This window comes from Sphaerodactylus townsendi, linkage group LG04 (assembly GCF_021028975.2).
Source record: "Sphaerodactylus townsendi isolate TG3544 linkage group LG04, MPM_Stown_v2.3, whole genome shotgun sequence".
Lineage (NCBI taxonomy): Eukaryota > Metazoa > Chordata > Lepidosauria > Squamata > Sphaerodactylidae > Sphaerodactylus > Sphaerodactylus townsendi.
Genome location: NC_059428.1, coordinates 102,432,807 through 102,460,056, shown reverse-complemented (window position 1 = coordinate 102,460,056; position 27,250 = coordinate 102,432,807). Strand labels below are relative to the sequence as shown.

The 27,250-nt window shown below is 39.5% G+C and overlaps 1 protein-coding gene across 7 annotated transcripts in view; it reads left to right on the top strand.

The window, feature by feature from the left end:
* Nucleotides 1-27,250, top strand: part of ATP11A (ATPase phospholipid transporting 11A) — a 139,947-nt gene that overhangs the window by 81,364 nt on the left and 31,333 nt on the right. For all 7 annotated transcript variants that reach the window (XM_048493166.1, XM_048493167.1, XM_048493165.1 and 4 more), the window contains 14 exons: nt 4,244-4,372; nt 4,951-5,054; nt 8,123-8,173; nt 12,146-12,210; nt 12,957-13,038; nt 15,667-15,817; nt 16,757-16,954; nt 17,595-17,768; nt 20,539-20,702; nt 21,859-21,930; nt 22,204-22,277; nt 23,067-23,170; nt 23,842-24,023; nt 24,913-25,164. In XM_048493166.1, the coding sequence (XP_048349123.1) occupies nt 4,244-4,372; nt 4,951-5,054; nt 8,123-8,173; nt 12,146-12,210; nt 12,957-13,038; nt 15,667-15,817; nt 16,757-16,954; nt 17,595-17,768; nt 20,539-20,702; nt 21,859-21,930; nt 22,204-22,277; nt 23,067-23,170; nt 23,842-24,023; nt 24,913-25,164 (1,802 nt within the window). The remainder of the gene's footprint in view (nt 1-4,243; nt 4,373-4,950; nt 5,055-8,122; nt 8,174-12,145; nt 12,211-12,956; nt 13,039-15,666; nt 15,818-16,756; nt 16,955-17,594; nt 17,769-20,538; nt 20,703-21,858; nt 21,931-22,203; nt 22,278-23,066; nt 23,171-23,841; nt 24,024-24,912; nt 25,165-27,250) is intronic.

Genomic DNA, 27,250 nt, shown 5'->3' with positions numbered 1-27,250 from the left:
TTTTTACTGCGAACAGGCCTTTTGCAGCCTGAAAAAGTTATAGAAAAAGGAAAGGAACTAAGGTAAGTGTGGGAAGGGGGATGGGGGCACTGTGGGGGGAAGGGGGAGGGGCCTGGGGGCGATTTTCCGTGCACTCCGCCACTGCCCCTCATAGCAAAACCTCTCTCCTTTCAATTGTAATCCGGGATTTCTTCTACAGCGCAAGCAGAATTCAGGTCCAGCATCTTCAGCTTGCAGATTAACAATATGAAACAAAATATTCTAAAGCATAAAGTATACAGGAAAAAGAAACTTTCCTTTAACCATTGATATGTAACAAACCTGAAAACCTTCTAATTTTATTTTGCTGAAGAGTCGTTCTACTTATCACATTAAAAAAAATCTAACATAAGAAGAGCCATGCTGGGTCAGACCAGAGTCCCATCTAGTCCAACATTCTGTTTACACAGTGGCTAACCAACTCCCTCCGGAAAGCCCATAAACAGGAAGACTGCGATAGCATCATCTTTAAATCATTAACTGATTTAAAGAGGCATACTACCTCTGGAGTGGAGAGAGTTGATATCCATTTTGATTAGTAGACGTTGATAGCTCAGTCCTCCATTAATTTATCCACTCCGCTTTTAAAGCCCTCTGGGTTGACCACATCCTATGGCAGCAAGTTCCACAAATTAACTAAGCACTGTGTGAAGAAAGACTTTCTTTTGTCTATCCTCAATTCCAACCCTTCAGCTTCAGTGGATGACCCTCTAGTGTTATGTAAGATGGAAAAATCTGTCCACTGTCTCCATGGCATGCATAATTTTATAAACCTCCTCTCGCCTTACTTTCCTTTTTTCCCGGCTAAATAGCTCAGACATTTAAACCAATTATTGTAGGGCTGTTGCTTTAGCCCTGATCATTTTGGTTGCTTTTTTTCAAGATCTACAATATTCTTTTTCCGGTTGGGCAACCAGAACAGTACACAATATTCCAAGTGTAGTTTCAGAATAGATTTGTATAAGGGTAGAATGATAGTGGCAGTTTTATTATTTGTTCCTGTTCTAATTATTGCCAGCATGGAATTTACCTTTGTCACCACAGGCACACACTGAGTTAACATTTCATAAAGCCATTGCCTTCAGGTCCCTGTTTGTTTGTTTGTTTGTTTGCCTGTTGATCAAATCCCATCTGTGCATATCTGAAGTTGGGATTCCTTGTCACAAGATGCATCACTTTACATTTGTTCATACTGAATCTCATTTGCCATCTTATTGCCCTTTCTCCCATTTTGCAGAGAGATCATCTTGGAGCTCTTTGCAATTTGATTTTGTCTTAGCTGCCCTAAATAACTGAACCCCCTTACTCCAGGTCATTTATGAACTAGTTGATGAAAAGAACCTGTTCCAGTACAGATGCCTGCTCACATCACTCCATTGCAAGAACTTACCATTCATTTGTCCTCTTGCTTTCTTGTTTTTTTAATCCAACTTCCAATACATAAGAAGACTTGTCCTCTTATCTCAAGACTCTGAAGTTTCCTCAGGAGTCTTTGGTGAGGGACTTTGTCAAAAGCCATTTCCATATAAGAAGTAATGTTTTACAAAATATGTCAGTCCTACCTATGTCAGTCCTGGTAGGGACAGCCCAAGGTGTTTTGATGTTTGAGATATATAATATCAAAGTGGTGCTCAAAACAAATGTAAAAAAATAATTGATAATAGTTGCTCTTAACGTACTCAAAAATATGTTGTTTGAAACAGACCGTTCCACTGTGTCTAATGGTAGGGCTGGCCATGCGTTTAACCATGCCAAGAAACCATCCATGTAAGATTTTGTAACATAATGCCTTTTAATGGAATCTACTTTGAACAGATTCCTCTGTGTTCTCAATTAGGATTTAAGAATTTGTTGAAAGAAAATAGGGGTGAGGTAGTTGACTGAGGGAAGAGTAAAACTAATTTTCGGGGGCAGTCTTACCATATCCTGAGGATACTGAACCGATATTTCTTATGAATTATATTTTTTTCCCTGGGAAAGGTGATCTAACCCAGGGCTCTCTGTTTCTTCTTAATGATTCTCTGTCATATCAAGCTCTTGTGGCTTTATGATATGTCTCTAAGGGGGCTTCTTGTCTAGGACTGTGATTGCTTGAACACTAATCTGCATAGACAGAGAACTCCTATGAGGTCTTGAATAATCATTGCGTAGAGCTTTTCCTTTGGTCGAGGGCCAGGCTTTTGAAGTAGAGGGTCAGTATTAAAAATACTTTAAAATGCTAAGCGTTACTACAGTTTTCACCCACAGAAATCATCATGCTTTGATATAGGTCTTCATATTTGGACCTAGGCAGCAGACCTCTGAGATGTTGCAATCCTGTGCACATTTATCTGAGAGGAAGTTCCATTGACCATCATGGAATTTACTGTTGAGTATCCACACACACAGGATCATGTTTCAAGACACAAAAGCAGGCTGCTCTTTTTGTGGAAGCCGCTTCCTGCATTCTTTAAAGTATGTTTTTTAGAAATAGTTCCAGTCTCTTCCTTTCCTGCTTGTGGTTTGCAGGATAAGTGGGGGACAAAATAGTGACCATCACAGATGTTGTCATCAAGATCTTGAAGGGTTCTTGATGATGGCCTACAAGGACATCATATTCCATGAAGCAACTCTGGAACAATTTTAGTCCCAAAGTATTTAGCCAGAATGTTCGAGTGTTGATTTCTTTGTAAGCCATTTGATTCCCTCTCTGTTCCCTCTCTGCACAACTGAATTGCCTGATCATCTGCAGAGTGCGATGGCACAGAGCAAATGGCTTTGCATGTACCCCATCCCTTCTTCAAGAAGAGCTTTGCAAAGGGCTGTCTAACAGAGCCCAGAAAGAGGATTTCAGGAATTTAACAAGCAGCATATGGTGACGGCAGCAGCCTTTCCTTGGTGTTTGTCCACGTTACTTAGTATTCAGAAGTGTACTACCTCAGAACGTGCATACTCTTTTTAGACTAGGAAAAGGATATTTAGCCAGAATGTTCGAGTGTTGATTTCTTTGTAAGCCATTTGATTTACGTTTATTTGTGGACATTGGTTTGCAGGCCAAGTAGGTCAGTGAAAAGCTAGAGCTTGCCAGATGATCATTCTTATTCCTCCAGAGAGAATTTTGCATATTTTTTCTTACTCCACAACAGCATGAAAAATGACTGTATTTTTGTAGAAATGTGTTAACATTTTTCATCCTGCTCTGATTTAAATGGAGCTAAAAGAAACCCGTGCCTAGAAGGGCATTTTTCATAGAGTTCCATCAGATAATTTTCATGTAGTTGAGATGTAAACAGAGCAATCCTACTAACATTTTCCTCAGAACAAGCTCCACTGAGTAGACTCCAGTAGGATTCTAAGTAGGCCAGCTTAACAGACTACTGCAACAGAGTTATACCTTATTAGAAGAATGTAACTCTGCTTAGGATGGCACTGAAAATCTGGCCCATTTGGGTCACATTATGACCTCTTTAGAAAAAAGTTCTAAAGTCCTGGTCCTGGTTTTGGATTCCAAATGATGTTCAGTCCAAATAAAATGCCTTTTCTTTTGCAGAACTGTGATAAAGTGTGAAATAACCCTACGGTTCTTTTAGGGAAAAATAGATGGTAAAGAAAGGGGGAGCACTCAAAACTGATGGAGTGAGATATCCTTTGTAGTCTTTTTAAAAAGTAGCATTCCCCATCTTCTTTGAGAGTACGTAGCTTTCTTGTCCTACTAGTAGTGTTATATCTCAGTTCAAAGTTTGCCCTAGAAGGGCTCCACTTGGCAAGTGAAAGGGAAAATCACCTGACTGCAGCAGCTGAGAGCAAGATTTAAACCGCTTTCAAATTCCTCATGGATTTTTCTTTTGACTCTTAAAAAATAATCTGCAAATAAGACCATACTGCTTTCCCCAGTCCTGCAAACAGTGGCTAATTCATCAGTTTGGGCTGGTTTACTCCCAAGCATACTCACTTGGAATTAATATTCCTTGAAATCAGTGGGGCCAGCATATGACTCAAAGTGACTATGTATGGGCTGCCAGACTGTAACTTGGAATAATGCTGTTACCATTTCTCGGTTACTGCTCATTCATAGCTCAATAGAGAAAGCAGATATTTGTATGGGTGTTAAGTGGTGTTATTGATTATTGTATAGTGTACATACCCGTACTTTGAAGGGTTGTATTGGTTGGATTTGCAGTTTAAAATTGATACTCTAACACTCATTTTTTCCCTTCTTTCTGAGGTTGGAGATATTGTAATGGTTAAAGAAGATGAAACATTTCCTTGTGACTTAATACTCTTGTCAAGTAGCCGGGCAGATGGAACATGTTTTGTTACAACAGCAAGTTTGGATGGCGAGTCTAGTCATAAGGTAGTAACTTGGCTGAAACTTTGCTATAAGACCAGATTGAATGTTTCTGTAGCTCTGCATCTTGTGTGTGGAGGTATTTAGGATTCTTAAGCTTAAGCGTAGCCAAACAGTGGCTTTCCCCCATCTCATTTCTGTGTTTAAATTATTGTACTCATTTTTCATTTAACAAATAAAATAGCCATTCTATTGTGACTTAATAATTTTTGCCAAAGACCTGTGCAGATGGAACATGTTTTGTAATAACAAGCAATTTCAAATTTTGAATGCACTTGTAAGATATTAATTGTGTATATATGTGCACTTTGCAAAACCATCTTAAGACCTGACAAGTTTGCCAATCTTCGTTTTACTATAACAGAGCTATTTTATTTGGCTTACAAAGCTGGAAATTTTCCATGATGATAAAAAAATCCAGTAATGATGTAGAATTGAAGGATTTTGCAAGCTAAATAATTGACTACTTGATTGGTATATCCTGACAGAAAGCAGTATTTTTCTGGTTCAAAGCCCTTTTTTAAGTTTTGTAAGTACCTTGGCTAATGAACCTGATTTGCCTGTCCCTTTTCTGTTCATTCCAGACATATTATGCTGTTCAGGATACAAAGTCCTTTCAAAGTGAACAAGATATTGACACTTTGCACGCAACTATTGAATGTGAACAACCTCAACCTGATCTATATAAGTAAGAATATGCAATAAATTATTCTCTTTTTGTTTATGATGGCTTAACTAAAAGTATTGTTCATACTAGGCTCCAGGTGGACTTTTATCAGGGCACAGGGAGATGACCTTTCAAATATTTTTGCCAGAAGAACGACGCAACATTAATTTATTACTAGATGTTTGCTTTCCTGACCCTTCCCTTTTCTTCCCTTCTCTCCTATCCTCCAACCTTGTACCTTATTGGTCCAACTTGGTGAATGGTAGAACTAGAGCAGTTGTAATGATTCTAGGTGTGTCTCTGTCTGTTCATGTATGTTTTCTTTATGTGAGCATTAATTAGAGTCTGGAACAATTCAAGCAAGCTGTTGGTTAGTCATGGAGATTTCTGTATTTACACATTCGCTAAATTGCTGTTAAGGAGTTTTAGTTTTTTATTAGTACTGTTTTCTGACCACAATATCGAGAGAGAGAGAAGGTATGATACCTTAGCTGGCATCTTTTGCACTGCATTTTTATCCTTGGCTATTGAATTACCTTCTCACGACGTATTAGTGCTGGAATGATGCACGCTGTTTTGATGCATACGGTTTCCAAACTATTTCTGAAAATGTATATAATGCCAGATTAAATTCAAATTCCATTTAACTGCCACCTTAATTTTTTTGTTTGCTATTTTTCTTATTTAAGGATACTGTATATATAAATCAACCTGTTTCACCTTTTGAAGTCCTTTTATTGAAGAATTGTGACGTTTGGGTCAGAAGCTGTGTCCAATTGGTTCTCAATATTAACTTAAAGGTGTCTGGGTGTGGTTTCTTTCAGCATTGGAGACTGATGTCATGTCTTGTAAAAGAGCTTACTTGGGCAGGATCTCCAGCATCCATTAATATATTGTAACTGTTTTGTGCCTATTCCACCAAACTTGAGTTGTGGAAATGGGGCCAAGTAGTTCCAGTTCTGTTGGCCCTTCTTTCATTCCCTTTTTGTGTGATCACGCTTAGGATCCTAACTTGGGAAGATGTCCGAACAGAGCTAAGTCACAGCTGACTGCTGACTGTATACCACTATGTATTCATCAGTTTGAGATGGAGTCAATAACTGGACTTGATGAAATGCCTCAGTCTGTATTTAGATAGGAATAAAATTATAATACACATATTAACTACACTGTCTGTTTAACAATTATGTACTATCAGTGTTCTAAAAAGTAGTGATATTAGTGTGTTTTGGTAAAGTAAAACAGATATTGTGGCACCTTTAAGACCGCTGTTTCTCTTCTAAGGATTTGCTGCTGCCATCCTTTTGACTCTTATCCTCTAGCAAGAAAGGGCAGTAAACTGCTTGATTGCCTAGGACAGGGTTCTATGGCCAGTTTTAAGTGTGATGCTTGCAAGGTAAAGATTTACTGTAGAGGGCAGTTCCAGAGAAGAGCAGATTAAAGGTACCAGTTTAGAGTATCTTCACCAAGCTAGATCAAACGTCTTGAGAGGCAGCCATGTTAGTTGCAGCAAAAATAAACGGGAGCCTTGTGGCATCTAATAAATTAACAAAATTTTAATGGACTACAGCCTATTTCTTCAAATGCAATGTGTAGTCATTCCACGTAATTATTTAAAAGTCAGACTTAATCAAGAGTATATAGAGAGGCCATTCACTTATTATGCTAATTTGTAACTGGTTGGGAGTTCAAGATTTTGCTAAGATAACTGTAACCTGTCAGAACTCCCAAGCCTTCCTTCAAAGGAAGGGGGGAAGCAGAATCAAATCTATTCAAGAATCCAAATTCAGCAGTGTCACCCTTTAAAGTTCTTTTGTTGAAGAATTGTGACTTTCAGGGCAGAAACTGTGTCCAATTGTGGTTTTAAATGTCAGATTTATGTCCATTTATTATTTCAGTTAGGGGACAGATTTATTTGTCCTATGTAGAGAGCCGAAGGGCATTTTTGAAGCATGATGGTATACATCACATCGGAGGATGAGCAAGTGAATGGGCTCACAATGGTAGAACTGACATTATTGGGCCCTGTAATAATATTTTCTGAGTTTATATGGGTTTCAGAGTCACCAGATGAAGGCAAGCAGAAATTCACAAGCACAGAGTACTCTGTGTGCTCTTGTGATGAAGATGGCAGCACCCTCTAAAATTGGATTGTTTTATATGCCTGCAGATCACATAGGGATTATAATTATCTAATGTTGTAAATGTACTGCAAAAATGTTCCACCTGCAGTGGGGCAAAAAGCACCTCCCTGTAGCAGCCATTTGGCTGCAGGGAACTTGTGGCCAAATATCTCATGTACTATTTGTTGTCACTCCCGGGACCTGCCACTGAATCACCCTCCTCTGCTGTGGCTGTTGGGCCCCATCCCTTGGCCTCAGATGTGGTTTGTTGCTTTGAAATGGCCATCAGCCCCCCTGGTTGTGGCCTCCAGTTTCTTACTGTGGGCTCCAGTGGCTCCTCCCCAGCCATCCTGGCCTGACAGCCTCATACTCCTTTTCCATCACCAACCCTGCCTCCCTGCCAGTTCCACATAAACCTCACTCCTGAACTCTTTCCTCCTTGGAAGAATCCCCGCGGAGGCCTTTGCCTTGCGGATCTATCCACAAGGTTGGGCTGCTTCTCCCTTCCCAGCCTGGGTGTGCCAGGTTTCCCTCACCTCAGACTCTGGTGTCCAGGTTGCCTCCAGCCCCTGCTGAGCCATCCTGCCATCCCACCTCCACTTCAGCCTTTCTGTCTTGTGGAGTTGAGTATAGTCTCCCGGCTAGGAAGGTTGGGGGGGGGGGGTAGTCGGGGAGGCGTTCTGGTTGTAAATTTGCGGAAAGGAGAAAGAAATGCTCAGGTTTTAGATAGTAACACGAGTTTGTTCATTGTCATTTCAATCCAGGAATGGGCAGCTATGGATATATGGCCTTTAGAGAAAGGAGAAAATGTCTGGAATTGTAAGACATTGTATTACATATGTAATTAACGTTGCTAGAGGAAGTAGCAAAAACTGTTTCCGTGCTATTTCCATGCTGAAGTACCATTACATTATTCTGTGTTTTTCTGCAGTCACGCATATTTCCTAATGTGCTTTTCTTTTGCAGGTTTGTTGGCCGGATAAATGTTTACCATGACCAAAATGAGCCTACTGCAAGGTAGGACAGCGGCTTTTTAAAAAGCACATGTATACACACAGTTTAGGTTATTTATTCCTCACTTGTGTACATTATATAGGAATATCTCGGTTCTTTAGTCAAAAGTTTTAAGGTTGAAACAAAGATTTCAATTGCATACAGGAAACAGTGTATTTTTAAAAACTGATGTATTCTCAATCTTGTTCATATTTCACACTGAAAATTAGTACTTCACTGAAGTGGTGGAAATTCATGCATAGTCCCATTTCCTAAACATGATCAACAGCACAATCCTAAACAGGTCTACTCTGAATCCTACTTATATTCTCAGTATTGTCTACTCTCTGGAAAGTGTTGTCAGGATTCCACTGTAAGAATTCAAGGAATTGGGAGCATTACATTTGCACCAGCCACAAGATACGTGTTTTTATGTGAATAGTGAACTGAATGTAGATCGGATTCACTTGATTCCAGTAAAGTAAATATTATATTTATATCCAAATCAATTCTCAAATTTTCATTCATATGAAATACTCGGGGGTGGGAATAAAATGTAACTTAATAATATATTAGGGATGTGGGGGTCAATGTAATCATTTGACCCAGAGAAATGGTTTGAGAGCTCGGATGAATGGCAAAAGACTTGAGGTTGAATGTTGCCTTATTGCTGCAGTCTATGGAGCTTCTCAGAATGTTGGGTTTGGTGTATCATTGCGGTGCAACGTGGCACAGCATGTGGGAGTCTGCAACAAGAAGGGGGTATTGCCAGAACATCTCCACACTTGAGTAGAAATGCTCCTTGCTTGCAGAAGAGGAGTTTGGTCTCAGCCCCATAATCTTGTTCTCACCAGCAGGCTGTAGGATAAATCTGGAAAGGAAGAAGCTTCATTTCAGGATTACACTAAAACCTGGTCTACACATGCAGCAGAAGGAGGTGGTAGTTTTCCATTTGTAGTCTGAACTGATTCGGCTCGTTCTGCCACCTCATAATTCTACCACATGCATGTGTAGACCAGCCATAAGATCACAGGGAATTTGCCTGTATTCAAGTTCTGTCTCATTTTAAATTTTGTGGAATTCATGGCATCTTTTAAAAGTCTCAGATGGCTGAGAAACTGAATTGAATATGTTCACAATAAATGTTTGAAAAACAATACTTCAGGATTTAAATTTACCATTTTGGTCAGCTACTTTCATAGCTGTGTTCAGCTATCACATTCACTGTTTTTGACTCTTTTATTTCTGCAACACACTTTAATTCAATAAATATGGAAGTATAGTAAAAACAAAGTGTGTGTGAATATTGCAAGGGCTGTTTCATGACTAAGAGATCTGAAGGATCTGATGCATTTATCTTTTTGGACCCAGGTCTTTGATTTGTTGCTGTGAGGGAAGATATCAATATACAAAGGTCATGTAGCTGTTTGTGGCACATAGTATACTCAGTTGCATCAGTCTAGCTAAATTTCATGATAAAATTCCTGACGGCTTCCACTGAAGAATTAAAACCTGGTAGCTAATATGACCTAGTATACTTACTGATAAATGACTGTGTCTTGCTTTTGCTTCAAATACCCTATGGCGTAATTTGTATTATCCTATTCTCCAAAGTGTATGCACCCATAAAAGAATGTGTATAATTTAATCAGAAGTCTGCTTTTTTACAGAACGTAATGTGTACTTCTTAGACCATAATCAGTTGCCTGTGTATCTGGCAAGCTGCTCTTTGCAAAGCTCTCATTTGAAAGCACTAATGCTCTTAAGATCTTCTGTTAAGATCACTTGTGCTTATATATAATCTGTGTTGAGATACAGAGGAAAGATTTGAGCTATTCATATATAGTCCAAATGGTATTTCCTTTTAATGTGTTAGGGATTTATATTGTTTTTATTTTTGTATCTTGTGTTGATATTTTATTGTTTGTGTGAGTTTTGTATATGACCTTCCATAATTTTTATTTTTAAAAAGGGTGACTAGCTATGTCTATAAATAAATATTTACCCTGGGCTTATGTATTCATAAGTAAAGCTGTTCTTCTGTTTAATCAGTCTTTAACAAAAAAGACAATTCAGTAAGCAATTTCAGGAACAACCGCAGAACTTCCTTATACCTGTGTAAAACTGTGATAGTGTAATTGAATATCAGGGAGGTGAGCAAATTAGCAGGAGGATAGGTCACGGTATTGGATGCAGCTTAAATCCAAAAGGTGGTTAGTTTGAGGTGTGGATGGAAAGTGACAGGCTTGTTTTGAGAAGGAGTTGAAAGAACAGAAGAAGGGGATGCCATAATGGCAGCATAGGAAAATGGAAGTTGTTAAAACATTGGCGATTTTGGAGAACTTGAGGGCTGAATACTTAGAGGTGTGATGTCTACTGATGAGGATTAATGGGGAGTGCCCTCACCTGGACAGTCCTGGCTAGCCTGAACTCAGTAGATCTTGCAAGCTAAGCAGCCCTGCTTAAACTTGGATAGGAGACCATGAAGGAAGTCTGTGATTGCTACATGTAGGCAAACCATCTGTGAATGTCTGTTGCCTTGAAAACCCTGTGGGGCTGCCCTAAGTCAGCTATGACTTGATAGTTTTAAAAAAAAAGTTGGAGCAAGCTACAGAGTCAAGAAATTTGTGCAGGATTTAGGATGGCAGAGGAGGGAGTATTGCAGTACATCTGTAGAGCAAGATAATTGCCTGATTTTGGCGGCAGAGTTTGGAGTATAGCTGAGAGGAATTAGGTGTGAAAAAGGAAAGCTAGCCAGAAGAAGGTGGGTATAGTTCAGGCAGAAGGCAGTTCGTGCATAATCTAGATGGGAAAGCATTGTGTTAGTGCTTGACTTGACAAAAGAGTGAACACGGAAAGGAATGAACAAACACTAAGCTTATCAAGGTGACTTTTAGGCTTACAAGGTTGATTCTTATGGGTGTGGAGTATGTGTGGTATGGTTTACTTGCATGTTTTCATGTTTTCTGGTAAAGAACAAAAGTATTTCTAACAGCTCCCTAACTGTAATGTGCATCTGTACAGCTCTGCACGTTGCTTACTGCCTTGAGTCTTTCAGAAAAAGGCGGGGTATAAATGTAATGTAATAATAAAGCAGGCCCTGCATTTTCAGCCACATGGCAGCTCTCTCTACAGGTCATACTTTAAGATCTGCCAACAATTTTGAAATGTGTGTCTAGCACATCATCTCCTTTTGCGGTCCTTGGTTGTATATGTATCAGTTTGCTTCAGGCATTTATATCAAACACTAATCCGTTTTCATGTGCGTTCACATCAGTGTGAAAGAAAAATGGACAGTGTGTTGTATTCCAATTAAAATTTCTGAAACACGTGACAGTACATTTATGCCAGGTGAAACTTAAATTGAGGCTTTCTAAATCAAATTGCCGTTGTAAATTCTGGATGACATAGTGCACAGGTGACTGGGGAATGGTTCCAACTTGATGATTTCAGCATGGATAAGTTGCAGTTATTTGGTCACTTGATTGAGAGAAAGTCCCATTACATTCAGCGGGGCTTTCTTCCACATAAGAATTGATCAGGTTGAGTTGGATGGCTTGGCTGTAACCCTACACAAACTTTACTTGGGAATAATCCCATTACGTTAAGTTGAATCTACATCTGACTAACCCTAGATTTTATATGTTTATACCTAATGCAGGAGTAATTTCAGGGTGTTTGGGGGGTGGTCTCCATCTGTGCCTTGGAACTTAGGGTTGGCAAAGCTATTCTAAGACATTTTTTAAAATTGGACTGATGATCTAGATGTGCATAAGGATTTGAGTACTTAATTTTAGGCATCTGAAAATGCAAACTAGACTTAAACAAAAACTTTACAAAATGACAGATTATAATTTAACAAAAATTAGATAAAGATCTGATCCTCACCTTGTTCATTCCTTGTTTTATTTGAATTTTTAAACCACTCAGTCCTTTTTTAAACCTCTCAATCCTTTGGAGATCACTGTCAAACGTTTGCCCATTTTATCTTCGCAGGCCATTGGGATCTGAAAATCTGCTTCTTAGAGGAGCTACTTTAAAGAACACAGAGAAAATATTTGGTAAATATTGTATTTATTTATACTAGTTGTATGAAAACAGCAATAGTCTCAATGTAGAGAAATTCACAAAAAGATTTATACAGTTGGTTTCAGAAACATCTGATCTAGTAGCAATGATCTTCTGTTCAAAAAAGTACAATAGGACTGCTCAAATGTTTGCTGTTAAAAATTGAGGTAAAAGTGGCATTATCAATTGTCAACTTGTTTCTGGAAAAAAAATTGTGTGATTTTTGGTTCTTTTTGCTGCCATTGTCTCTGCTGATGCTTAGTGCCATTTTGGGGGATAATTTCCTTCCTGGAACTAGTAACATGGGGGATCCAAGCCAGTTGGGGATATCACCAAATGCAGGCATGTCATAAAATTTCATAGCCAATCATTTGGATGTATGATGCTGATGCTGATGAAGAGCTGATGAAGACTATGATGCTGATGAAGAGCTAGGACAATGCTTCGTGGATCAACACTACCCGTATTTTGAATGAATGAGTTCCACTGAAAACTTTCAGGCCAGCCCCCCAATTTTTTTGCTAAAAGGGGTAAAAAATTTTTTGCCGTGGTCAAAAACCTTCATAGAAAATTTCAGTTCATCCCTACTAGTAAATGCATGCAGTTCTCATTAATGAGCTCCCTGGAACAAAGCCCACAATTGTGATGGATTAAAATTCCTACTCGCTTGGTTAATGTTTGCGTACCAATGTACACATGTGTTTTTTTGATGAAACACTTCTGATTTGTTTTGTTTCAGGTGTCGCTATATACACTGGCATGGAAACCAAAATGGCATTGAACTACCAATCAAAATCTCAGAAACGATCTGCTGTAGAAAAGTAAAGCTGTTTTTAAATATATTCTTGTATATGTTCTTGAGATGTTTAGAATGGGATGGCATCACTTAAATTGTGAAAAATAAGATGAAATAAAATTTATATTCAGTTGTTGTTAATAACAACTATATGTGTCTCCCGCCCAGAATAAGTTTTTATCTTTTATTTGTTGAGAATAGTACATTTTGCTTTAGCAGTAGTACATTTTACATTTTCTGGCTTTAACAAATTCTGATAACACACTCTCTTTGTCTTTGTTCAAACATGAGTTTGTGTTATAAATAATGCAGGTTCATTATTGAACAGGAAGCTGCATCTGATCAAAAGACTCTGTCAAGTGTACTTGATGGGTACATGAATTGCAAATATGTTTGTTTTACACTTTACTTCTATTAGAATGTAATGCTTAAGTTCCTACCATGATTGTAACTGTACACAGTGAATGACATTGCCATCCCTAACCACTAGGCAAGGAAATAATTTTCTCATGTTCTAGGATGTCTGTTAAAATGTTGGTCGACATTCTCCTTGTCATGTGGGCAGCCAGTGTAGAGTTCTGACTGCCTGTGTAGTTAATAACGGCCGCAGAATCAACTGGGCTATAATTGCAGGGGACAGGGCCCATGGTGAGCTCCGGAGCAATGAGCATGCATGCCCTGGGCCAACTGGCCGGCTGAGCCACACCCGCCTGATCGTGTGATGCGCACAAGTGTTAAGGGTGGAGCACACTCCCTATATATGAGGTAGCACACAGTTGCTCCGGCCTTCTTCAACGCCTAGAGCAAACTGACCCACCCTCCCTCCCTATTTGGGCAGGGTTTTTGTACTGCTCATTTCTTCACAGCCATGGCGGTTTGAGCAGAGGAGCGCAACTTTAAGTGGAGGCAGAGCTTGCACGTCGGTCCTCCCCGTGGTTGGGGGCCTCCATAAGAGGCTTGGGGTGGGGTGGGCTCATGGCGCATGCCGCGGATGCCTCTGCAATTCGAGCCTGACACCCCAGCAGGAAGGGGGCCACGGTGGGCAGGCCCCCTTCCTGCTGGATTGGGGTGTACTGGGGTCAGCCAGGGGTGTACTGGGGTCAGCCAGGGGTGCTGACCAGCCACAAAACGGATGCACTCCTCTTGCTCACCCAGCTTCTGCCTCAATAAAGGGCTGTGGCCCAATTTAATTCCAAGACATGTCTTGTGGTTATTCACCAGAAGGAACCTCTGCACATCTGGGTGCAATGGGACTCTGTAGTATAAGCAACCACTTGGTAAATAGTGCAGTCTTGTGACCATCTGTCTATGCCAAAATGCGGATCTCTTAACAGACAGGAAAATAATTTCAGGGCACATACCTCCCACTAAGAAGCCAGGTAACTTCTAGTTCTTCCCTTTGCTGAGTATAATGACAGGGGAAAGTGAAGGAAGGAGTTAATGTTATCTTACATTGTCCATAAAGTTGGACTTGATGGCCTTTGTAGTCTCTTCCAGCTTTATGATTCTATGATTTAGCAGCATAACCCCAGCAGCCAGGAAACATTACAGCTAGAGACAGATTAAACTTTTTAAAAGAGTTTGTTCGAGAGAGAGTTTCCATGGTGGGTGTGCACACAGGTTGTTTTTGTCCTTCTGTTTATCTAAAGCAAGCAAGAAAAGTGTGTACTACTGACATTAGTCTCCTTACCAGACTCCCTTCAGCTCTCTAAAGAGAAACAAAACAATAGCCCATTTCTAGTCCAGAAGGCACCCGTGCTTCACCAACGCTGGGTGAGCCTGTAGGAAGAAACCATGGTGTTGTATTTGACACAGCTTTGAAAGAGCGGTTTGCAGTTTACTCTTTCCCTGTTGTGTTGCTGGAAAAATCAAAATACAAATATTTTGCAAATCAGGAAAACCTACCATCACATTTCTGCTCATCAGGTGTGCTTGAGGCAGTTCTTACTTCTTAGTACAACCTATTTTACATGGGTTTTGTAAGGATAAAATGGGAGAATCTCAAGCCTCACTGACCTTAGATATGACTAACACATAAACACACATTTTTAAAATGCATGTATACATGAGACAGAACCATGTATACAGACAGTGGACAGCTAGTGCTTAGCTCATCATCACAGAAATATTAGTTTATTTTTATCTGGTTAAACCAGTGATATATTAAGTAGTACTTATTCTGTGGCTTTCAGAGAGCCACATTCATGATTGCCTTCAGTCATTGGAGAGCCACATTTACTTGGATCCGTAGGATGAGGCCTGCATATCAGGGGGCTCTGAGCTTACTCATTTCTTCAGTAGAGGCAGCTTCAAGGTAGAATCCACCTGCCAACCATGAGTCTCACCAGGCAAAGGATTTGCCTACTTTGCTGAAATATGGGGCAAGTGCCACTTTGGGGAACAGTGCTTTGCATTTGTCCATCTGTTGAACACAAATTTGCAAGCTGACCGTTGTTCATCACTGGTACTGACCACCTGTTACATAACATATACTTTAATCCTTTCTCCTCTTCCCCGTTAATATTGTTAATGGTTCTCTCCAAAAGGTATTTTATTGCATTTGCTTTGAGAAAAATCTCTGGCTGTGAGAAGCACAATGCCAAAAAAACTGTGTGATTTTGCTAACCGTGAAACTTTCTCTGATGTGTTTCAGATCCATGAATGTATTTCTTATTGTATACCTCTGTATTCTGATCAGTAAATCGCTAATAAATACCGTTCTGAAGTATGTTTGGCAAAGTGAACCGTTTCGTGATGAGCCGTGGTATAACCAGAAAACAGAAGTGGAAAGAAAAAGAAACGTGGTATGAAGAATAACTTGTTTTAATGCATGTCAGTGAGCATTACCTGGCAGGGTGTTCAAGAGAGGAGATGGTCTTTCTTTCCTCATCTTTCTTTCCCACACAACTTTGGGTTACACACTCTCATCCAGTTTGCATGAGGTTCTCATCCAGCAAGAGAATCTACATGCAGCATCATTTTCTGTATCTGTGTCTCCTGTCCTAGACTGGGGTGGTATTGGGCTTTATAGTCCTACTTTTTCCACCAAGATTACAGGATTTAAAAACAAGATTACAAGATTTAAAAACCAAAAAAAAGTATAGGTATTTCTATTTATTAATATCATTACTAGTGCGCAATAAAATAGAATAATGTACTTATACACAACTAAAATATTAAGTTAAATAATATCTTAATAAAGAAAAAAGGAGACCAATGAACCACAACCCTAGGTCCTGAAATCATTACAAATAAGGTTTATATACCAAAGTGTTACCATAAACTTCCTTTATATTATTTCAAACCAAGGGGTCCAAGCTTAAAACAAAAACTATCTTGGTACTGACTGTTCCATTACATCACAAACTTTGCCCATTTTTCAACAAAATGTATCCATTCGTGAAATGATTCTGGCTCTTCTCTAAGAACTTAATGAAATGTTTCAGATGCTTTATACTGATCTGATAGAGGTGGGTTAATTTTCTTCCACTAGAAGGCTCTACATTAGAAGCTGCTTTCTGAGATAAGGCATAATATAGTAATTGTTAACATGAACTTGAAGATTCATATTGCATATTGAGCTGTGACAGCCAAATGTGATAATAATAAAAGCAGAGGGATTTTATGTTGGGACATGAAAAAACTACATAATTCTTAGTTGGGTCCATTTGACAGTTATAAATGTCTAAAATATCATTTATGTTGTAACATAATCAATTTTTGTCGCCCCCTGCCCCTGTCAGTTTATTACAGCATTTACAGATTTTCTTGCCTTCATGGTTCTTTTCAACTACATCATTCCTGTATCAATGTATGTCACAGTGGAAATGCAGAAGTTTTTTGGTTCTTACTTTCTCACTTGGGATGAAGAAATGTTTGATGAGGAAACAGGCGAAGGACCTCTTGTGAATACGTCTGACCTCAATGAAGAGTTAGGGCAGGTAATTATTAGGAGGATGTTATCATACAACCTTAGAAACTGGCTATTAAAATATAAACGTTTTCACTTATCAACTGGTAGGAAATTTTTGTGTGTTACGTTGGGGAGGTGTAAAGCAGCAAGGAGTTACTTTACAAGTTAGCCCCCAAAAGTACCATAAGTTTACTTAAAAGACTGGTTGTGGTGGGTTTTCCGGGCTGTGTGGCCGTGATCTGGTGGATCTTGTTCCTAATGTTTCGCCGGCGAAGTGTTAGGAACAAGATCCACCAGATCACGGCCACACAGCCCGGAAAACCCACCACAACCAGTTGAATCCGGCCGTGAAAGCCTTCGACAATACATTACTTAAAAGAGTTTGAAAATCATTGTGTTCTTTTCAAGCCAGGAAATAAGAACCAAACTAAAAATGGCCGCGTCCTTGTAACTGAGGCCTCTCATATGGCTGTTTTGGCACTTAAAGAGACATTACATGGGGAGGGGGGGTGACAGGAGCTGTGCTGTAGGCCAGATCAGGGTAGCGTCCTTGCAACATTTTAAAATAGCCAGGGTCACATTTAGCTTAGCCCTAAGTCTTACAGATATATTCTCAAAATCTATTACTGTTATTTCAGTCATTTGTTGTTCTGTACGTTGTTCCTCAGGTTGAATACGTCTTCACAGATAAAACAGGAACATTGACCGAGAACAATATGGAGTTCATTGAATGCTGTATCGAGGGGCATGTTTACGTTCCTCACGTAATCTGTAACGGCCAGATCCTCAATGATTGTGCTGGGATTGATATGATTGATTCTTCCCCAGGAGGAAGCAGCAAAGTAGGAAGCCTTATCTTCTTAAATCAAATGCTGACTGAATAATATTCATGGTGGTAGAATTATTTAACCCATAGGATTGTGAAGTTTTACTTAAACAAAGCGGCTTTCAGAGTAGGAACTATGTCCATACTTGTATTAAGGATATTCCTGTTTCCTGATTATGTCAGAACTGTTACTTCTAATGTAGCTTACAGTCTGGTCTCTAAACCAGCTCTTGAAAACAAGTGGATTAATGATATAAAACTTAATATGCCAAAGCTTATGCTGTCGTCACCCATTCTCCTTGTAGCTTCTGATAGAAGTCATTATTTTTCCTGTGTTGTTTCCAGTGATCTAACAGATGGCATATCAGGATGGAACTCACATTTAGACTTGTTTGTTGGCTGTGAGGTCCAGAGAACTTGGGAACTTGGAGGGGGTTATATGAGGATCTAGCAGCCCCAGAGTTTCTGTAAGCTTTTGGGTGTTGTTGTTGTTGTTGTTTTAAAAAAAGCAAAACAAAACCAAAAATGCCAGTTTGTGGAATAGTTGTAGCTGTGAAACAACCAACAAGCTTGGAAATTCTGACCTTTTTGTTCATATTTTTATGTGCTTGTACATACATGATAGTTCTTCCTTTTCGTGCTTACATTTCTATTTTGGGAGCTCAGAGCAGCATGCGGCTGGCAGATCAGGCTGGGGGAAGGGATCGCTTCTGTATTTTGCACTAAGCCCGGCAAATTCTGTTGTGGCATCACATGCCTTTTTCTGCTACTGCACGAGAGCAAAGAGTTCTTTGTTCGCTTTCTGTCTTTGGATGGCTCTGTGTGCACAATGAAAGGTGTGCACAGAGCTGTCTCCAACATGAAACAGTCCCTCTGTCTGCTCTCACAGAAGGATCTGCCCATGCTGCTGAGCTTCCTGAACAAGATTAATAAACAGGTTCATAAGAAAGGCCCAGTTTTGAAATAAAAGCATGCTTTTTTAATAGCTGGTAGAGAAAGGAATTTCAACAGGTAGAGCTTGTCTTGTCCCACTGCAACAAGGGTTTGAAAGTATCTGCCAATTTGTTCCCCTTATTAGAGGTGCAGAATGATAATGAAATGTCAGCCATTCCTAAAGCACCTGATTGTATCTGCATATCCTTAACTGAATATCAGTTGTATGTATCATATTATTAAAAAACTAGAAAAATATTTCAAAAAAGAGAACTGCAAATGATACTAATCTTACTTTAATCCTTTTTGGGATTAATTTTAATCTTTGGAGCTGTGGTCCTAAAGTCTCATGCCTTTAACTTTTATTTTCTTTTTCTGGAGCAAAAAAATCTCCCCAGACTTTGTGTCACTAAGGCATCATTCAAATAAGGTGTTTAAGATGAGTTCCTAATTTTTTTTCAAGCACCCTGAAGTCCACATCAAGCACTATTAGTGTTAGTGACTCATTAGCTTCAACTCCATTGTGGTTCCCAAGATAGACCCAGGGGGGTTAGCAAAGATGCAAAACAAACAGGAAAAGAGGCAGTGCCGTGAAAGAAAATCAAGAAGTGAACTTCAAACTTGTGCTGAGTGAAAAAGGTATTAAGCTGGATATGTGTGGCCATAATACATTCTCTGTCAAGTTCACATCTATGTTTGCTGTCTTATAGCAAGCATTCATTGAGCCATCAGAAAATAGGAACTTGGATATTGCTAGCTCTGTTTTTCCAACTCCATTCACAACACCCTTAAATTGTTCTATTAGGGAATACTATCAAAGTGACTGCCATACAATTCACATACTTAAAGCCCCATCCAAGTGGCAAGGCAGGTGGCAGCAGCAGTGCAACCGTGCCACCCTGCCACTCCCATAGAGGCTTCCCAGTGGCACGTGGAGTCTTGCAAAACAAAACAGCCTCTCCACTACCAAGAAGCCTCTATTGGGTCAAAAAAGTCACAATTTCCAATGTCCACCCCGGCCACACCCCCAGACTGCCTCCCCTGCTCCAGCAGGGTTGCGGGGATGCGGACACAGCATTCTGTACTGTGGGGAGGGCAACAGTTTCACACTTCTGCCAGAGTAAGTGCCCCAGAGAGGGTGAATCTGCCATGGCTGCCCCGCCACTCCCATGAGCAGATTCAGCCCCCCCCTTTGGATGGGGTTCTTAATTAATAATATATCGTTACCAGGTGTGCCTATAAGCACTGAATTAAAGAGACAGGAATTACCAATATTAAACACTCTGAGTCTGGCTGTTTGGATCGAGACTTTTAAGAAGTAACCAATCTGTTTTTACAAGTTGTGAGTCCTTAGTACAACAATTAGAACCAGTCCATGAGCTAATAAAAATGGTGATTTTTTTAAAAAAAATGATAAGTCTGTTGCAAAATGATAAGTTTGGTGCAAAAGCCCTCCCAGCTAGAAAAGGCTCACTCTCGTTTGTTAACCTATGGTTGGAGCAATTTTTTTTGTTATTTAATGTCTTCACATCTGAGCTCTGGTTTTAAAGCTGTGTTTTAGAGCTGAACTATGATGAAATCTGACTGAAACTGTGTCCTGATACAGAATATAAAATAAGAAGCCATAGATAAAAAATAAATTGTCATTCCAAAAAAATTCTCCAGATATATCTAATAAGTTTTGAAGGTTTCAAAATTGTATTGGGCTCCCTTTCAAAATGCAAGTTAGTCTGTTACAGTTAATTATCTTCCTCTCCATCGTAGAAGCAACGTTTGTTTCACTTAGAAAATATTTAATGTTGATTCTTTGAACTGAACCTTTGTACCAGCAGTGTTCCTTTTTAATTTATTAGGAGAGGGAAGAGCTCTTTTTCCGGGCACTATGTCTGTGTCATACCGTTCAAGTGAAGGAGGATGACAATGTGGACGGATTAAAGAAAGCTCATCTGTCAGGAAGGTCTTCAGTGTACATCTCTTCATCCCCTGATGAAGTCGCTTTAGTTGAAGGGATTCAGAGGTATGTGTCATACTGATATCTTACTGTCCCTACCTGTGTCAAAGCAGAGTCTCGTTTCATCTTATAATGTATATCTAAGAAAAGCTGCTGGAAGTATGCTTTTGAAGATATTCCTGATTCCAGGGGGAAACTGAAGGGAAACAAAGAGAAGATGGGAGAGGTTGGAAGGCTGAGGTTATTTGAGAAGTATTTTTGTGGAGACAAAGGCCCCTTTCACACATGCAGTATAATGCATTTTCAATCCACTTTCACAATTGTTTACAAGTAGATTTTGTTATTTCATACAGTAAAATCTCGCTTCAAAGTGCTTTGAAAGTGGATTGAAAGTGCATTATTCTGCCATAGTCTGTTTTAGATGTGGAAGAGTGCATATTTGTATTGGAAAATATTTGTTATGTTTTCATAACCTATTTTTGGTTCTGCTTTGCAGCACACAGGTGTGCTTATCCCAGGTTCCTGAACCTCTGGTTTCAGATGTGTACACCAGTGAGATTTATAAATAAAACCTATTACCCTAATGAGAAAGGGAACCCCATTTGCTTATTGGATCTTTCCTAGATAGGGTTTGAGTTGACGAGCTGTCCTGTGGTGGAGAACTGGGATTCTGACAGAGAAAACCACCATAATAGAATTGTGTAAATACTCCTACTTTTTAGATGGATCAAATACTACTATTAAAATACAGAGCAATCAGGAGCAATCTGACATTTTGACTGTGCTTGACTCCGTCTGGACCAGGTAGATTTGATTCTATTTAGAAAGAACATGAATGAATTTTCCTGTATCTTTTATTGGAAGGAGACCTTAATTCCTGAACAGATGGTGAAGAGATTTGAGTGTTGGTTCTATCGGTGTGCCTAGTTGAGAATGTATTCATTTTGTTGGGGAGGAAGTAATATATATATGTTGTGTAAAAGTGTAATAAGAAGAAAGATATTTATGGAGTGAAACTGAGTGAGAAAGCTTATATGGAATGGTTATTCCCAAAACTCTGAGGCAGAAGACAATATCATGAAACAGCCTGAGTATATGGTTTTTATACACTTTAAATGAACTAAAAAGTTGTTTCTGTCATGCACAATTGATTATACAGTTCTGTATGTTGCATGCATTAGCTGTTATAACCTCTGATATGCATCTGTCAATCAATTTTCAGACTTGGCTACACATATTTAAGACTGAAGGACAATTTTATGGAGGTCTTAAATAGAGAAAATGACATTGAAAAGTGAGTAAAGGTTTCATTATGATGTTGGACTATACTCAAAGCACACCTCAACAAAAACCAGTTTTTAATCTTTGATGTCTATATTTTTCATTTAAAAATACTTTGGTTATATAGTTTGATGCTCTGATAATCTAGAATTTTGCAAGGTTTGGATTTTAAAGTTTGAATGAGAGCAAATTTTACTTCTCACAGATTGTCTGAGGGTAGATTCAAGTATACATTGAACAGAATGTTATGTGCATTAAACTTTTTTGTTTGTTTTTTCTCTTTCAGGTTTGAATTGTTGGAGGTCCTTAGTTTTGATTCAGTGAGGAGACGGATGAGCGTAATTGTTAAATCAGCAAAAGGTAGTTTTTTAAAGGCCTTTTGGATTGTTCTCTTTAATTCTGAAATTCAGAATTTTCCCGTATCTGTTATCCTATCTGAAATTCAGATTCAAATCCGTATCTTTATCTGCAATCTGGAATTAAATTCTCTTTATTATTGAGAATCACCTTTAATTTATCTTTAATTCTTAAATTCAACTTTAATTCAAGTTGAATTTCAGAATTCAAGAGAATGTAATTCTGAATTTCAGATAATAAAAGATGCAGATCTGAATCTCAGACTCTTGCTATCTCTGATTTTTCTTTTGATGTCTTAAATATTATGGGTTCAATCCATAGTTCTGTAAATGGAGGCAAGTTTGAAGAAGGGATTTTAGTTGCCTGCCTTCCATCCCCTAGCTGATCCTGGAAAATATGGGACCCTCGGGAATATTGTAGCATGTGGCATAGGTGGCTGCAGTTAAATTGGGAGAATCGCTGGATTTTCTTATGCCCATAAATTCTTCTGCACCAGTTTTCATCAATTCCCCCATTCTCATTACAGCATTCCATTTTGTTGTTTCCAAGAGGCTCTGACCTTCAGGAATAGTTCAGGTGGCACAACGGTCTTAGGAAAGAGAAGAAAAATAGTGACATCCCTTCTGTGAAATTCCGTTGCTTATAGAAGTTAGGGTTAACCCTATGCGCTGCTTTCTGAAAAGCACTTAAAGTAAAAGCTACTTTTAAGATATGGGAGGAATTTCTGCATTAGGCAGTGGATAATGTATTAAAGTTTGCCCTGTATCTAAATGTTCTTGTTTATATTTTCAGGCGAAATATTACTATTTTGTAAAGGAGCAGATTCTTCTATATTTCCTAGAGTTACAGAAGGCAAAATAGAACAGATTCGATCAAGAGTTGAACGAAACGCTGTGGTAAGATCCAATGTTCAGCAAACATTAATTATATATTTTCCACTTAAGGCCAAAACTACAAAAACTGATACTGTATACGTACCTTTGAAGGGAGTGTGCAAGTCAGGAACAGCCACTGTGTTGATTTCAGTTCCTTCCATCACACACCTGTAAAGGGAATCCTTGTACTTAGTATTACGAACATGTCAGAAGTAGCTTTTGCACAGTAGACTATTGTAACTCCCTTCAATTATGACTTCCTTTAAAACTTTTTTTCAAAAGCAGAAATCATTTTATTGTGAGTAGTTGTAGTCTCACCTGTTTTTCTTTAAAGGATGATTTTGGTTGGGAGACCAAATGGAGTGTCATGGTGCCATTTGTTAGCTGCATACCAGTACCTAGGACAGCTCACTAGCTGAAGAACATTACGGGGAGGGGGGTAGACAAGGAATCTGCAGTGGGCAGGGAAAGTCTGTGTCTTCCATGAACAGAAATGCCATTCTATTGAAGAACTGCATTAAAGTGTACACTGAAATAACAAACCAGCAGGTCATGGCAGAGTGGAAATTTGAGCCTAGGTCTGAATCAGCCTGACTAAGACATACTGGCTCTTCAAGTATCTTTGAAAAAAGTTCAGTAACGTTACTGTGCTTTTAAAACAATGTTCCTGTTCTCAAAACCATTTCCTTCAGGAGGGTCTGCGGACATTGTGTGTTGCTTATAAGAAGTTCACCTATGAAGAATACGAGAAGGTGCAGAAATATCTGCAGGAGGCAAAGCTGTCTCTGAGTGACCGGGAAAAGAAACTTGCAGAAGCTTATGAGGAGATAGAAACAAGTCTCACCCTACTTGGTGCCACAGCAGTGGAAGATCGGTTAGTATACTACTTTTATTACATTCAGTGCTGTATAATGATGCCTTAAATTTCATCATGGGACCAGTCCCATTGACCGTTTACCACATTATAAGTTTATTATTTTATAAACTCCCCAGGAACCTCTTCACTTGAAAAAAAAAAGGCTTTTCAAAACAGCTGATCATGTAGTGGCTGAAGCTGTTTTTGTTTTCCTATATTTAAATTTATGTGCTGCTTTTCTGGCCCTGAAGAAAGTGATTTTTGTCTTGTCAAAAAAAAACAGCTTACTGACAAGTACAGTAATATAATATGTCTTATAAAAATAGATTTAAAACTAACATTACAGGTAATAGCAGTCAGGATTTAATCCATATATATATATGGATTATATATATAATCACTCAGTAGTCTCAACAAAGTGATCGTGGCGGATTTCACTTTGGGAGGAGCTCTGTGGTGTAAATACTGTCATAAGGAAAGCCTTATTGATGGCACCTGGAATACTGTCAGATCTTAATTAATTTATGGTAGTCAAGTCTAATGGGTTTCAAAGCTTACAAGACTCTAGTTGGATCAGTTGTTTCCAGAACAGCACTGACTAATCTTTTGCTGAAAGAACACCTGAGGGTCTAAAAGCAAACCCACATCTAGAGTTACTTTGACTTTGGATCTCGGGGAACGGGGCTCCTCAGTGTCACACCCTTGACTGTTTTCCTATTCTGAAACAGCTTTGGCGGGGAGGTGTTATTTGTCCAACCTGAATCCTGGTTATATAATTTAATGTTAGTGAATCCAGTTTACAGATGAAGGTTTTCACAATTTTTCAGCATAGCATAACATTTTAATAAGTCTCCTACATTTTTCATTTCACATCTGCCAATAAATGTTTCCAACTGGTATCTCTCAGTCTACAGGAGAAAGCGGCTGATACCATTGAAGCCCTACAAAAAGCTGGCATGAAGGTGTGGGTTTTGACAGGAGACAAAATGGAGACAGCTGCTGCAACATGCTACGCCTGTAAACTGTTCAGAAGAAGCACCCAAATACTCGAGCTGACCACAAAGAAAATAGAAGAGCAGAGTTTGCACGATGTATTGTTTGAGTTAAGCAAAACTGTCCTAAGGCACAGTGGCAGCTTAACAAGAGATAGTTTCTCAGGGTATGTAGAAAGTATAAGTTCCAACTCACATGTAAATTTTGATGACTTTTTGGCATTGGTTCATTGATAAAACAAGTAAATAAATCAATTGATTTGTTCAGGTTATGTAGCTGGAAGTTATAGCTCTGAGCTGAATGTCTGAAATTTTATTAGGGCATTATATTCTCTATCAAATGTTATTATTATTGACTGGTACTGTCAGCATGCATTTGTGTGTGAGTGTGTTTTTGTGAGCTTCCTCTTTGTTTTCCCAAATAGCTTTTTACATTTCCATATTTCTCCTTTTTAGTACTTCTATTTGTTCATTTTGAGTGATCGTTGTAGTTAACATCAGGCATACCTCCAGATAATTCCACTGTGGTCTAAAGTGTTGAACATTCTGTCAGTAATGGCTTATTAAGAAAGGAAGGGGGAAGGCAGGAAAGACCTGCTCCTGCAAACTTCCTCCATTTGTGAGAGCTTGAATTCAACCAATAATTTTTTAAAAAAAAAACTGTTAAAATCTAGAATAATTGGCATTCTATGTAATGCACTATATATTATATAACCTTTGCATGATTTTCTAGCCCATGGAATCTAGTCTGCTTCCCAGTTCTGATAGCTCACCTGGATTTGGCATAGATGAAATCCTAAATCTCCTCGCCAAGGATACTGCATGCAGTTGCCTATCTTCACTTTTGGATTTGATTTGTTATACTGTTCTGTGGACACGCATTGCACAGAATTCAGAATGGCAGTCATGCTAACAAGTTGCTATTATCAAGAAGTTCAAAATCCCATTCTTTCCCTGTGTCTTTCTCAGAAATATCTGGCCACCAGATCACTCGTAGGTAGCTATAGTTGTTCACTTCTGGCTTCTTTGCTTTGCCTTTTGCCTGTTCCATGACCCCCGTGACCTCTGTCATATATGATTTATTTTCAAAGATTAAAAAAATGCTTTAGAACATGTGAGATAAGTGAAAATTGACAGATGTTTGGCCTTTCAGAGATAACCCCCCAAATTGAGGAATGGTATCTACCAGAGGCATAGCTGGGGAAAATGGAGCCCGATGCAAAATCTGAGTTTTGCACCCCCACACTCCGAGTGGGTGGCCGTGGGCATAGCTGGGCCATACTGCGCCTGGTGTGCTCTCTTTGTTTTCCGCCCCAACCCTCCGCGGTGCTGTGCCCCCCACACCCCAGTGGGGTCGTGTAGCCCTGCCCCCACACATTATGTAACCCCATCTCCTACGCATCCCTGCTGCTGGCTCCTGCTCTCCCCAGGGCCTGGGGAGGGCAGAAGCCTGCCTACACAGACCCCAGGAGGGTGGAACAGAGGTATATCTAGAGAAAATGGAGCCCGGGGCATAATCTGAGTTTTCGCCCCCACCACTCACTCCATTTTCCCTAAATACAGTGAAGGGGGGAGAGAAATCAAGTTGTCTGCCGATCTCATGGAGGAGTGCCCAGGTCTACCACTGGGCAGGCAGGAAGGGGCCCAGGTCTACCCCTTGGGCAGGCAGGAAGGGGTCCAGGTCTACTGCTGGGCAGACCAGAAGGGGTTGAGTCAGCATGCTGGCATAGGCTCTGGCTCCGGAGGGTCACCACTTGATCTGTGGTGCCCACCTTAAAGGGAGAATCTGGGCTCCTTAGTTTAAATAACATTGAAAGTGATGCTGGAATCCACCCCCAAACAGCATCATTTTCAATGGTGTTTAAACTAGGAACCCCAGATTCTCCTTTTAAATCCACCTTAAAGGGAGAATCTGGGGTCCCCAGTTTAAACAACATTGAAAGTGATGCTGTTTTGGGGTGGATTCTCCCCCATCCTGAAACAGTATCACTTTCAATGTTAAACTGGGGACTTCAGATTCTCCCTTTAAATCCATGCTGAAGGGGGTGAATTTAAAAGGAGAATCTGGGGGAATTTGGGGCTGCCTGCTATCAGGGGTGCAGTTCTTCAGCTAGCAGCACCAAAACTTCACGGTATCTTTAGGAGATTCTCCTTATGATGCCACCCAGGTTTGGTGAAATTTGGTTCAGAGGGTCCAAAGTAATGAACCCTCAAAGGTATAGCCCTGATCTCCTATTAGCTCCTATTGGAAAC